The sequence below is a fragment of the Aethalodelphis obliquidens genome, unplaced genomic scaffold (genome assembly GCF_003676395.1).
Source record: "Aethalodelphis obliquidens isolate GAN/ISIS:26980383/991018 unplaced genomic scaffold, ASM367639v1 scaffold90, whole genome shotgun sequence".
Lineage (NCBI taxonomy): Eukaryota > Metazoa > Chordata > Mammalia > Artiodactyla > Delphinidae > Aethalodelphis > Aethalodelphis obliquidens.
Window position 1 is genome coordinate 3,006,307 of NW_020838034.1, and position 12,366 is coordinate 3,018,672.

Consider the following 12,366-nt stretch of genomic DNA (forward strand, 5'->3'; position numbering starts at 1 on the left):
TTTTTTTTTTTTAATGTATTTATTTATTTTTGGCTGTGTTGGGTCTTCGTTTCTGCGCGAGGGCTTTCTCTAGTTGTGGCAAGCAAGGGCCACTCTTCATCGCGGTGCGCGGGCCTCTCACTATCGCGGCCTCTCTTGTTGCGGAGCACAGGCTCCAGATGCGCAGGCTCAGTACTTGTGGCTCACGGGCCTAGTTGCTCCGCGGCATGTGGGATCCTCCCAGACCAGGGCTCGAACCCGTGTCCCCTGCATTAGCAGGCAGATTCTCAACCACTGCGCCACCAGGGAAGCCCCCGATCTTCTTAGGCTTGATTACACTTAATTTTTCTGGATCCCTCATCCAAAAGACTCCATGTCTAATTTCCATAAGCCGGTACCCTACTTCTCTAAGACTGTTACTTATTTTCTTTAAACCCACCACTTAAGTTCTTTAAGCCTGAGTTTTATGTACCTGCTGCCTGATTTATTTCAGATTTACTGTCAGCTTTCTCCAAAACGTCTCTCCTTATGAACCTCTTAGGGCCTGCTGACCAGTTTCTCTTAGGCCTACCCCCTGATTTCCAGCTGTCCACTCCCAGCCCCACCTAGGATTGGTCAGGCCCGCAGCTGCTCCCGGACTCTGTCTGTCCCCCTCTCTGGCCCACAGTCCCCGCCAGTGTGCATCTGCAGCCGGCCGTGGAGCAGCACCACTGGTGCATCCCCTTCTCGGTGGACGGGCAGCCCACGCCCTCTCTGCGCTGGCTCTTCAATGGCTCTGTGCTCAACGAGACCAGCTTCATCTTCACCGAGTTCCTGGAGCTGGCAGCCAATGAGACCGTGCGACACGGCTGCCTGCGCCTCAACCAGCCCACCCACGTCAACAACGGCAACTACACGCTGCTGGCTACCAACCCCTTGGGCCAGGCCGCCGCCTCCGTCATGGCCGCCTTCATGGACAACCCTTTCGAGTTCAACCCTGAGGACCCCATCCCCGGTGTGAGGGCCACCCTGAACCCTGCCCCCTATCCCTGGGTTCCACCTGGGTACAGATCCAGGTGTCCAGGGATGCCTGGCCCACTTCCTGCTGTGATCCTGACCTCAGAAGTTGGAGTGCCTGGTCTTGGACAGAAAGAAGCCTGGGGTTCTGGTGTCCAGCTCTGCGCTGTCCTCCTTTGCCCCTGCCTCCCCCAAACCCCAGGAGTCCTGAACCCCTGAGCTCTTCCATTCACTTGGGCTGGCTGAAGAGAGAGCCACGCACCAGGGCATCCCTGGCCCAGCTGGAAAAGGGCCACGTGCATCTTCTCCCTTGAGGTCCAGCAGCTCCACCTCCCCACCCCAGCCCCACCCACGAAGGGATGAGTCCCAGAGGGGGAAGGGGACGCACTGCTTTTTTCCCCATCTGATCGCTTTCTCTCCTCCTTCCTGCTGCAGTCTCCTTCTCGCCGGTGGGTGAGTAGCCCAGGCTGGAGGGCAGGTTCTGTCTGGTCCCTGGAGCTGCGGCTGGGGCAGGGGGTACAGTTAACCTGATCCTTGCGGGGTCAGCTGGGGCCAGGGTGGGGAGTCGGTAGAGGAGACACCGTGTGTGCCAAAGCCTATCCTTCCTGCCCTGTGTCCCCACAGACACCAACAGCACATCCGGAGACCCAGTGGAGAAGGATGAAACACCTTTTGGGGTGAGCGTGGGAAGTGGAAGCTCGTCCAGGACTTTAGATCAGGAGGCCGGGCTAGGGGCTCATCTGCATGTCAGTTCTGGTCAGAGCACAGAGATCAGTAGAGTCTGGCCTGAGCTTAATCAGCCCCCTTCACAGCCGTGACCCAGGGGAGGAGGAGGCAGATCTGCGGGCCTGGCTCTGGGCATCTATGCAGGACGGAGAAACAGTTTGCTATGGGGGAGCTCTGAGAGTGCAGACAACCCCCAGATCTGACCACCCCACACCCTCAGGTCTCCATGGCCGTGGGCCTGGCTGTTTTTGCCTGCCTCTTCCTTTCTACGACGTTTCTTGTGCTCAACAAATGTGGACGGAGGAACAAGTTTGGGATCAACCGTGAGTTGGGGGGCTGCAGAATGGCTGTCTGTCAGTCCGTCCATCTGGCTTTGTTTCCTGCTGGCTCTTCCCCACTCTGTCCGCTGTGTGAGGGCCTGTGCACACGTGGAGTTCTGCAGAGTGTGTGTTTGGGGTATACGAGGACAGGCTATGGGGCTCGTGACTATGAGTGTGTCGGTGCTGGAGCCGGGGTGGTTTCAGAGGTAGCATCTGCTAATTGGTGGCTGGATTGTAGTCAAACACTAAGTGGATCTGGGAGGTCTGGGCTCTGCGGGGGGAGCAGTGGGGGAGTTCTCTGGTGGCCCACGGGGCCTGGGGTTGGACAGGAGCCAGAGAGAGAATGGCCATAGTGCCTCCCCTTCCTCCTGCCTGCTGTCTGGCTTCCTAGCTCTTCTGTTCCTCCCGTGCAAGTTATGAGGTGGGGTCACCTGGCACCCTGCAACATGACAGGAGCTAGAGTGTGTGCCTGGGCTGTGACCCCTCCATGTTACTGTGTCTCCTTCCAGGCCCCACCGTGCTGGCTCCAGAGGATGGACTGGCCATGTCCCTGCATTTCATGACATTGGGTGGCAGCTCCTTGTCTCCCAGCGAGGGCAAAGGCTCTGGGCTCCAAGGCCACATCATTGAGAACCCACAGTACTTCAGTGATGCCTGTGAGGGGCTGGGTCAAGGGTGCGGGCGAGCCTGTGTGTGTGTGTGTTTGTACATGTGTGTGTGCATATGTAGAAGCCCCTGTGTGTCATTGCCTTTGCCCACCCCAGGCCTGAACAAGCCTTCCCTCCCACCCCGCTGCCACCCATTTCCACATCATGTCATGGGGCTTGGTGAAGGTGTGAAGGCTCACTTTCAGTGTCCATCCTCCCCTTTGCCTGGAACCCCCTGTGCAGAGCACAGCCCTGCTGGACAGTCCTGTCCTTGCCCCTGTCCCATCCTTCCCAAGACTGGGGCTCTTGTCTGACCCTGCAAGCCCCCCGCAGGTGTTCATCACATCAAGCGCCGGGATATCGTGCTCAAGTGGGAGCTGGGCGAGGGCGCCTTTGGGAAGGTCTTCCTAGCTGAGTGCCACAGCCTGCTGCCTGAGCAGGACAAGATGCTAGTGGCCGTCAAGGTAAGACCTTGGCCAAGCGATATTGCTGGCCCGGGCCCCCCTCCCAGAGCACCATCATTCCAGGATGGGGTGCTCAGGCTGGTGGGTGGGAGGCTGCGGTCTGGCATGGTTCACGCCTTGTGGGTGGATGGGTCACCTTGGACGTGGGGAGGTCAAGGCTGGGCCCTCACCCAGGCCTGTCCCCGCCCCTGCCCTCCAGGCGCTGAAGGAGGTGTCTGAGAGTGCCAGGCAGGACTTCCAGCGGGAGGCCGAGCTGCTCACCATGCTGCAGCACCAGCACATCGTGCGCTTCTTTGGCGTCTGCACCGAGGGCCGCCCGCTGCTCATGGTCTTTGAGTACATGCGGCACGGTGACCTCAACCGCTTCCTCCGGTATGAGGGCCCGGCCCTGGCGCTGGCCCCTGGCCCGTCGTCCCTTCCCTACAAGCACATCCCTGCTTGTCTGCTGAACTGTGGGGGGTGGGACACCAAGAAGAAGCAGGAAGGCCCTGTCCGCAAGGCAAGTGTGAGGCAAATGCGTGAATGTGAGGAGAGTTCGTGCGGAGGACAGAGCGGCACTGTCAGGGAGGTTGCCTTAGCAGAAGTCAGGAGCTGAATCTTCCGGATGGGTGGGCTTTGCAAAGTGTGTGTGCACTTCCGTGTGGCACACAGAAGCCAGGCCTGTAGGAGGTGGCAGTTTTGATAACTACGATAACAGCAATAACAGGCATTTATCAGGCACTCTCCACGCTCCAGGCACTATGCTATATATTTTATAGTTCATTCTAATTATGACTGTCTGTGCTTATACATATATGTCTGTATAATAATGTAAACGTATACTTATTTTTCATAGTCTCCTAGCATATATGAAGAAAGTTACCAAAAATTCGTTTCTTTGGCTTTGGACAGAACAACTCTGATATGTCAACTAATTTGTACTGATAATTTTAATAGCTTCAAGAAATGTACCCATTTCTCAGATGAGGCTTACAGAGGTTAAGTGACTTGCTCGAGGGCACACAGGTAACAAATGGGCCAGGGAGATGTGACCCCAGGCAGAGCCCCGCTCTCAACCCCTGACTGTGATGGTCACATATTCCCTTCGTCGAGTCCTACTCCGATGAGGTGGACCCCCTGTGAGGTTGGGGCAGTGTGAGGCAGGGAAAGGGCCAGGGTTTGGAATCAACTGTGACTTATTAGCTGAGCCTACTTTGCCAAGTAGATTTCCTCTCTGACCTCAGTTTCCCTACCAGTAAGAGGGACAACGGGGGACTGTGGTTCTGGATGAGTGTGTTTGTACAGCTGATGGTAGTGATTTGGTCTCCAAACATCCCTTTGGGAGTGTCAGGTCATTCCTGTAGCCAGGCTGCAAAATTCAGCTGGGAGAGACCCCAGAGTGTGAGCTTATCTTGAGCATGGGGAGGAGCCAATGGAGGATGTGGAGAGGGAAGGAGGTGAGGGCAGACCTGAGGTTAAATGTGGAGGTGAATTGGTTCAGAGGAACCCAAGTCAAGAGGAGGCCAAAGGGGAGCCCTTCCCCTTACTCATCAGATGCGGTGTGGGCTCTGTGCTAGGGACCGGATGCAAGCCAGGATCCATCTGGGGTCCAGGATGGAGGAAAAGCAGCTTTATATAGTGGAGAGAGCATGGGGAAACCGAAGGAGGGAAACATGAAAGCTCCTAGAGGAGTCTGGAAGACTTCCCCTAGGAAGGGCCTATTTCTATTTCTACTCGCCTCTGGGCCTCTACCTCTGCCTGGTACACTGGCTCTCCTTCCCAGGCCCTTCACCCACCCCTGTCCCCGACCCCTTCAAGTGGCTTACCCACCTCCCTTCCCAAGGGCTTGAGTCTCAGTTTAGATGTCTCTTCTTCCATGAAGCCTTCCCTGACTTCTTCCATCCCTACCCTGAGTGCCCAGCAGGTGCTTGCCACACTGCACTGCTGTAACCTGTTTATCTGCATCCTACCCTCCCCTGTAGCTCTGGTGCTTGGCACATTGGAGATGTTACCCGGAATAAGTGAAGAAATAAATTGTTGAGGAGAAAGTTGGCCAGTAGGAAAGGGCAGTACTGACAAAACCTACAGCTCAGACAGCTTCAGAAGAAGGAATATTTGGGGAATGGAGATGAATGATCAGGTACTGGTCTAGAGGGATGGCTGTGGGGAGGAGGAGGGCATCCTGGAAACCTTTGGAAGGAAGGCTGGATACCGAGGGCGAAGGTGAGAAAGACAGGAATCGAGGACTACCAGATTTCAGGTAGGGGCCAGTGGGCAGCTCCAGTGGGCTTGGAGTTCAAGGGGGCTGCCTGAGAGGAAGGCATTAATGTGGAAAGTGTGGGCACCAGTGGAAGCTCTAGAGGTGGGGCACACCAGCCGGCCCCCATCCCGGTCCCTCCAGACAGCGGCCTCCCCTGTTCTTTCCTTCCTACATTCCCTGAGTCCCTTTCCCCACCCCCCACCCCCCAGCTCCCTGGGCTCCCTTCTCTCAGGCTCCTGGGGGTTCTCTCCTCCCAGCCTATCCTTCTCCCTCACTCTTTCTCGAAGGTCCCACGGGCCTGATGCCAAGCTGTTGGCTGGCGGGGAGGACGTGGCTCCAGGGCCTCTGGGCCTGGGGCAGCTGCTGGCCGTGGCTAGCCAGGTCGCCGCGGGGATGGTGTACCTGGCGGGTCTGCACTTCGTGCATCGGGACCTGGCCACGCGCAACTGTCTGGTGGGTCAGGGACTAGTGGTCAAGATCGGCGATTTCGGCATGAGCAGGGATATCTACAGCACCGACTATTACCGCGTAAGTCTTTCACCCCGACCCCTCCCACAGCATCCAAACTGTAGACACGCTAATGCCAAGTCCCCCTCCAGTGACTGCCCTTGCTGGGCATGCCCTCCTCTTCCTCAGGCGGTGTGGTGTCTGAGACTCTCTGGCTCTGGTTTTTAACCCTCCTCCCACCCCCTCGGCCCCCAGTGGAGGAGGGTCTGTCTCCACTATCACGGAGGGAAACGGGCACCATCGGTTTTTCCCTTTCAGCCCTGGGCGGGAGAGCCACTTCTATTTATTTTTAATGACGGGACTGGGGGCGGGTCTGCGTCATGCGTCAGGAGAGGCGCCCGCAGGAGGTGACGCAGCGCCCGCACGCCGGCAGGTGGGAGGCCGCACCATGCTGCCTATCCGCTGGATGCCACCTGAGAGCATCCTCTACCGCAAGTTCACCACCGAGAGCGACGTGTGGAGCTTCGGCGTGGTGCTCTGGGAGATCTTCACCTACGGCAAGCAACCCTGGTACCAGCTCTCCAACACAGAGGTCAGCCCCGCTCCATGGGTCATTCCCTGCCGGCCACCCTTTCCCCGCCCCTTCGGGTCGCTTTTTCAGGTAATTCTGTCCCCTTTTGCCCCTCATCCCACTGCTGGCAGGCCGGGCACCCACCCAGCATCCTGCTGACACTGCTCTCTCCACCCCAACCCTGTTCTTTTCTCACATTCTTCCTTCTCCTATTCTAACTGGCTCCTGGGGGAACCTCAAAGCACTTATAAATGGAGCCCAGACCTCCATCCCTAGCTGCATTTTATAGACCTAGTAGGCATCATCAGGGTGAAAGGGAGAGGCATGGAAAGAGGAACACAGCACGAGAGGGCCTGACGCTGCAGCAGGGAGGCTGGAGGTTAGACTGTAAGAAGGATGGTCCTACACCTCCCCTTGCTCTCCTGGCTGGACACAGGTGTTCCCTCTCCCAGAGCAGCTCCCCCCACCCCCTCCTTGGCTCGCAGCTGTCAGTTTCCATATCTCCTCCTAATGCAGTCTGCTCCCTGGAGGCTGGTGGCGTGGGAGAGAGGGTTATAGATTTTAATTTTCTCAAGCACTGAGAGAAGGAATGGAATTAGTGCCGCCCATAACCCAAGCCCTCTAATGGCGAGGGAGGGAAGAAGGTGGGAAGAGACGCCAGGCCCTTCAAGCATCTCCCTGCCACAGTCTCTCCTTCTTTGGATCCCTTAGCTGCTCTTGCAGTCCTTCCTGGAGTTTAACTTTGATCTTTCCTGCTGCAGTTGTCTTTTAAGAGCAGCTAGGTCCCCACAGAGTGGCACCTACAGAAGAGAAAAAAAATGGGGTTGCCCTCTACCTTAAAATGCAAGCCAGCCACTTTTCAAGGCCTTTACCTGCAACCCTGATCTGTTTTCTTTTTGCCCTCTGGAGCTGAGAGATGGAGAACCCTTCCCTTCTTCCATGCAGCCCTCAACACTAAACTGATGGATTTGGCAAATGCCTTGGCCCCTCCCCTTCCTTAGCCCACCTGGCAAGTCTTCCTAGGGTCTGATTCCAGCCCTTCGAGATACAATTCTACCCCAGCCCAACCCTCCCAGGGTCTCTCTAGCTTTAATCCTTCCACTGCTCAGTGTCAGAGTGGAAAGGAATCTTGGGATTCACTGCATCCTTTCAGACTATTAGTAGCTATGAGGCCCAGACATATCGTATGACCTGCCTTGGGAGCTTCCATGAGGCAGAGGCAGTGCTGGGTCTGGCCTCACTCTCCTGCCCCCAGCCCAGTATGCCCTCTTCTCTCTCCCTCTGGTGGCCCCAGGCGATCGAGTGCATCACACAGGGACGTGAGCTGGAGCGGCCGCGTGCCTGCCCACCGGAGGTCTACGCCATTATGCGAGGCTGCTGGCAGCGGGAGCCCCAACAACGCCACAGCATCAAGGATGTGCACACCCGGCTGCAAGCCCTTGCCCAGGCGCCTCCTGTCTACCTGGATGTCCTGGGCTAGGAGGCTGGCCCAGGGGCTGGGGCTGAGTAGCCGGAATACTGCAGCCTGCCCTCAGCGACCCCCACGGCTCCCAGCAGCCCCAGGGTGATCTCAAAGCATCTAACTCACCCTCAGCATGTGGGAGGGGACAGGTGGGGTCTGGGAGCGGAGGATGTTCCTGCTTCTCTAGGCAGGGTTCCGCAATAGCAATTATATTTATTATCCCTTGGCTGTGTCTCTTGCCAATTCTTGGGATGATGTCGTTCTGGGAGGGGGTTATCGGGACCCAGGTAGGGGGATGATTCTCTGGGATCCTCCCCCTCTCTGCTTAACCTCAGCCACCTACCCCTACCGCATGCAGCTGTCACCTCCACCTCGTAGTTGTGGTTTGCCTCCCAGTCCCATGGTCATCTTGTCCGCCTGGCGGTGAGGCAGCCTCAGGTCAAGCTTCCCGGACCTTCAGACCCTAATTGCCTATCTCTGTATTTCACTCAGGAAGGCTGCAGTAGGAGGGATTGAAGTTAGATGTGGAGGTGGACAGGATGGAAGCATTGGTGGGGTGAGTGTTCCTTGTATTGGTGCGCCCAGAACAGAGCAAGCACACAATACAACAAAAGGTTGAGAAAGAAAAGGGGGGGGGACAGCTTGCGTATGTGGGCGCATGTGTGCATGAGAGCGCACATGCACATGCATGCGCACGTGTGTGTGTGTGTGTGTGTGTGTGTGTACATGTGGCAGGGACAGGGAAGGAGTAGGATAAAGGAACGGTTGAGGGAAGCAGGACCCCTTGTTCCTTCCCCTCTGTCACTCTTCTTGGCTCTAAGTGCTTTGAGATCCATACCTGGAGGCCAGGAATTGAGCAAGGTGGCTATTTCCTAAGGACCAAGCCATCTCCCCATTCCATTCTGCCCGAGGGAGGAGGTAAGCTCTCCCTTCCCCTCTGTCCCTTGGAACACCACTGGCCCGAGCCAGGGAGGAGCAATTTCCTCCCACCCTCAGCCCCATCACTTCCAATCACCTGCCCAGCTCCTGCAATAACCCACGCTCCCCATGGCTCCTCAGGGCTAATGGCGTGGCTGTCTCATGTCCCTGGGTGCCCAGCTCTCCCCACCCGCTGATTCAATCTGGGTCTTATCACCCCTAGGCCTAGCCCGATGGTGTCTGCCTCTTGTCCAGGCTGGTTAGTGCTAATGGAGGTCTGACCCAGGGCTGCGGGCTGATTGATGGGGGGGTCTGGTCCTTGAGGGTCAAGTTCAAAGGCCCTCCTCTCATGCCCTGGGCTGGGTGGGGCTGCCGCTGCGCCACCCCCGGGAGGGAGGGCTTAAGCAGAAGTGATTGGGAGGAGAGGAGGTTGGAACGTGCTGGGAGAGACAGGGTCAGGGGGTCAAATCCAACAGGTGAGCCCAGAGACAGTGCAAAGAGAGAGATAATGCAGACACAGAGAGGGACAGGACCTAAAGACGTGGAGACAGGCTGAGAGTGCAAACAGAGAAGGAGAAAGAGACACCCAGACGGATGGACACAGATGAAGGGACGGAGGCACAGATGAGTGACGTAAACAGACACAGGTGGGACAAGCAGCTGAATCAGAGTGTCCTGCCGAATAGCATGGCCTCCTCGGAGGGTGCCTCTATCTCGCCCACACTCCCATCCTCCCCACCTCCTCAGGCCCCTTGAGCCTGTCTTCAGGGCCGAGGAGGGAAGTGGCACACACTTCCAGCCTTGGAGACTCTGTGGGTAGAGGTGTAGGGGGCCTGGGGTTTGGCCCACTTTGAGCATCACTGAAGCAGAGGGGATGGAGATCAGGTGGCAGAAGGGACCTGCAGGGCATGTGGAGCGTTACCAAGGTCAAGAGTATGAGAGTCTCAGAGGCTCTTAAAACCACAGCTGGAGGTATTGCTGGAAAAGCTGGACAGGTGAGGTGAGGGGTTCTGGGAACAAGGTTAGGACAGGGAAAGGAAAATGCCGGGAGACTGTGGGAGAGGGAATTGGATAGCTTTCATCGATCTGGGAACAGGAGCCTAAGCCAGTGACTTTGATTCCTTCAGGCAATCGGGGCCTGGGGCCTTTTCCTGGGTGGTAAGGAGGGAGCTTGCACCCACTTTGCCAGCTTCATGGCCTAAGAGCCCCCGTCGTCCGTTCCCTTCATTGATGGGCACGTAGAAGAGCACATTGACAGGCACACCAGCCCACTCTACACAGCCAGGAGTGCACATGCAAACGTGTACACACATGGCACCTCCCCCTCCCCGACTCATAACTGTTGGATCCCATTGTCTTTAATGGTGCTCCCCCCACGCCACTGGGACACATGCCCCGTCCCTGTTAATTACCTCCTGGCTGTGCCAAGTCCATTAACTGCCATGCCCACCCCTGCCACACACACACCAGGGGCTAAGCACCAGCTGAGATGAATGCCTGCAGGCGGATCAATGGAAGGGGGCCCTGAGGACCCCATGGGGAGCTGGCACAGGGACAGCCACCTGAGGCTGTGGGGATCGGACATCTGAGTCCCCCAGACCTGGTGCAGTTCCCCACTACCCCTCCGTCTCAGAGATAGCTGTCTTGGTCGGGAGACACAGGCTCAGATGAGGTGGTGGATACTGCAGGAACACCCAACATTGAGGAAAGAACCCAGAACTCCCCTGTCTAAGGAAGCTTCTGCCAGCATCTCCACAGGGCTCTGGAGAGAAGGAATCAGTGATGCAGAAGCCCGTGTGGCTCCCCAGGGGCCCCCAGCAGGGGGGATGGGCTCTCTACAGAACCCGAGGGTCCAAGCCTTCCAAGGCTGACCCCCTCAGCCTTCCTAACCAGCCTCTGTCTCTTTCCTGTCTGCTCCCTTGGGGGCTGGATTCCCGACAGGAGGGCGGAGCATCTGTTCAGGTTTCCAGGAACAGTGCAGGCAGAGTGCTGGGGCAGCCCGGGTGGAGAATGTCCTGTCCTGTGTCCCCTTGAACCACCAAGCTAAAGAGAGATCCTAGAGAAATTCCAGACTCCATAGGCCCTGGACTCTCTAAGTACCAGCTGGAGAAAGCCTGTTTTGCCCAATTCCTAACGTGGCCTTAGACAGGCTGTCCAATGAGAGAGGGGCTGACAGTCCCGGGAGGAGCCAGGACCCAGAAACCCCAACTTTCAGTCTACAGCCAGGCTGAACCACCAGGCAGTCCCACCCCCAGAGGGGAGTGAGGACTCCACAGCTCCAAACATCAGTCCCCTCCCAGATTCTCTCTCTGTCCGGTCCCGCCCCATCCCCGCCCCACTCCAGCTCTGACGGACTCCAGTGCTAAGATGGAACGTTTGAGCAGCTCTGGCTCTGGGGCAGTGGGGAGGAGAGAGACCTGGAGCCAGGAGATGGAGACAAGACAGGGCCAGAGCTGCCAGAAAAGCCCACTTAGGGGCAAAGACAAGGAGAGAGGGGGCAGCCCGGAGCAGTGCAGAGAAACAAGAGGTACATGCATAGGGCATGGAAAAAAAGCAGAGAGCCCCAGCTTCGGCCCAGAGCCCTGGGGCAGCGTGTTTTACTCTGAGCCCTTGGACCCAGAGGCTCTTTAACACCCCCTCCTACTCAGCTGGGTCCCTTCCTCTTTTTCGAGGGCTTGGTTCGCTGGAGATCAAGCTTCTAGACTCTGCAGCCAGAGTGCCTGGTTCTGTGCCTACCAGCTCTGTGATACTTAGCAATTTACACAGCCTTTCTGTGCCTTAGTATCCTCCTCTACAAAATGTAGATAATAATAGCACTAGGGCTTCCCTGGTGGCGCAGTGGTTGAGAGTCCGCCTGCCGATGCAGGGGACGCGGGTTCGTGCCCCGGTCCAGGAAGATCCCACATGCCGCGGAGCGGCTGGGCCCGTGAGCCATGGCCGCTGAGCCTGCGCGTCCGGAGTCTGTGCTCCGCAATGGGAGAGGCCACAACAGTGAGAGGCCCGCGTACCGCAATAATAATAATAATAATAATAGCACTAATCTCCTAGGGCCATCATGAGATTTAAACAAGTCTCATGTGTAAAGATTTTCCGATGAGGCCTGGCCTGTGGTAGGTGCTGTATAAATGTGTGCTGCTTTCATTCCTCTTTCCCACACTTCCTCCTCCTTTTCCACCTCCTCCTCTCTATCCTATGACAGGCTTTGAGCACCCCAGTCCCAGGCCTGGTCCTGGTCTTTGGGGTGGGATAGGCCAGGCTGGCAGGAAGAATATTTTGGGGGGATAGTGCTCACAGAAGAGAAGCTCTTGTCCCCTGATCCCAACCACCCCCTCCAGCTGCACCAGCTCCAGAGAGGTCTAGCCTGGCTGTGGAGTGTGTGAGGGAGGAGAGGGCTTCTCTTGCCCTCTGAAACCCGACGGGCTGTGGGTCTTTGGGTATCCCCCAACCGGCCCTGGTGGAGGATGGGCCCCAGGTCTGCAGGGATGGCAGGGCCAGAGCGGCCCCCACTCACCGCCCCATCAACTCCTGTCCCTCAACTCTCTGACTTCCCCCAGTGGGAATTCCCCTCCTGGCTCACCTCCTCTGGGAAGCCCTCAG

The 12,366-nt window shown here is 57.3% G+C and overlaps 1 protein-coding gene across 1 annotated transcript in view; it reads left to right on the forward strand.

The window, feature by feature from the left end:
* Positions 1 to 8,068, forward strand: part of NTRK1 (neurotrophic receptor tyrosine kinase 1) — a 19,140-nt gene extending 11,072 nt beyond the window's left edge. Inside the window, exons 8-17 of the mRNA XM_027095266.1 lie at positions 647 to 973; positions 1,411 to 1,428; positions 1,600 to 1,652; positions 1,922 to 2,024; positions 2,531 to 2,677; positions 3,002 to 3,132; positions 3,332 to 3,504; positions 5,659 to 5,899; positions 6,252 to 6,410; positions 7,684 to 8,068. Coding sequence (XP_026951067.1) covers positions 647 to 973; positions 1,411 to 1,428; positions 1,600 to 1,652; positions 1,922 to 2,024; positions 2,531 to 2,677; positions 3,002 to 3,132; positions 3,332 to 3,504; positions 5,659 to 5,899; positions 6,252 to 6,410; positions 7,684 to 7,869 — 1,538 coding nt within the window. The 3' untranslated portion in view covers positions 7,870 to 8,068. The remainder of the gene's footprint in view (positions 1 to 646; positions 974 to 1,410; positions 1,429 to 1,599; positions 1,653 to 1,921; positions 2,025 to 2,530; positions 2,678 to 3,001; positions 3,133 to 3,331; positions 3,505 to 5,658; positions 5,900 to 6,251; positions 6,411 to 7,683) is intronic.
* Positions 8,069 to 12,366: the final 4,298 nt, after the last annotated feature.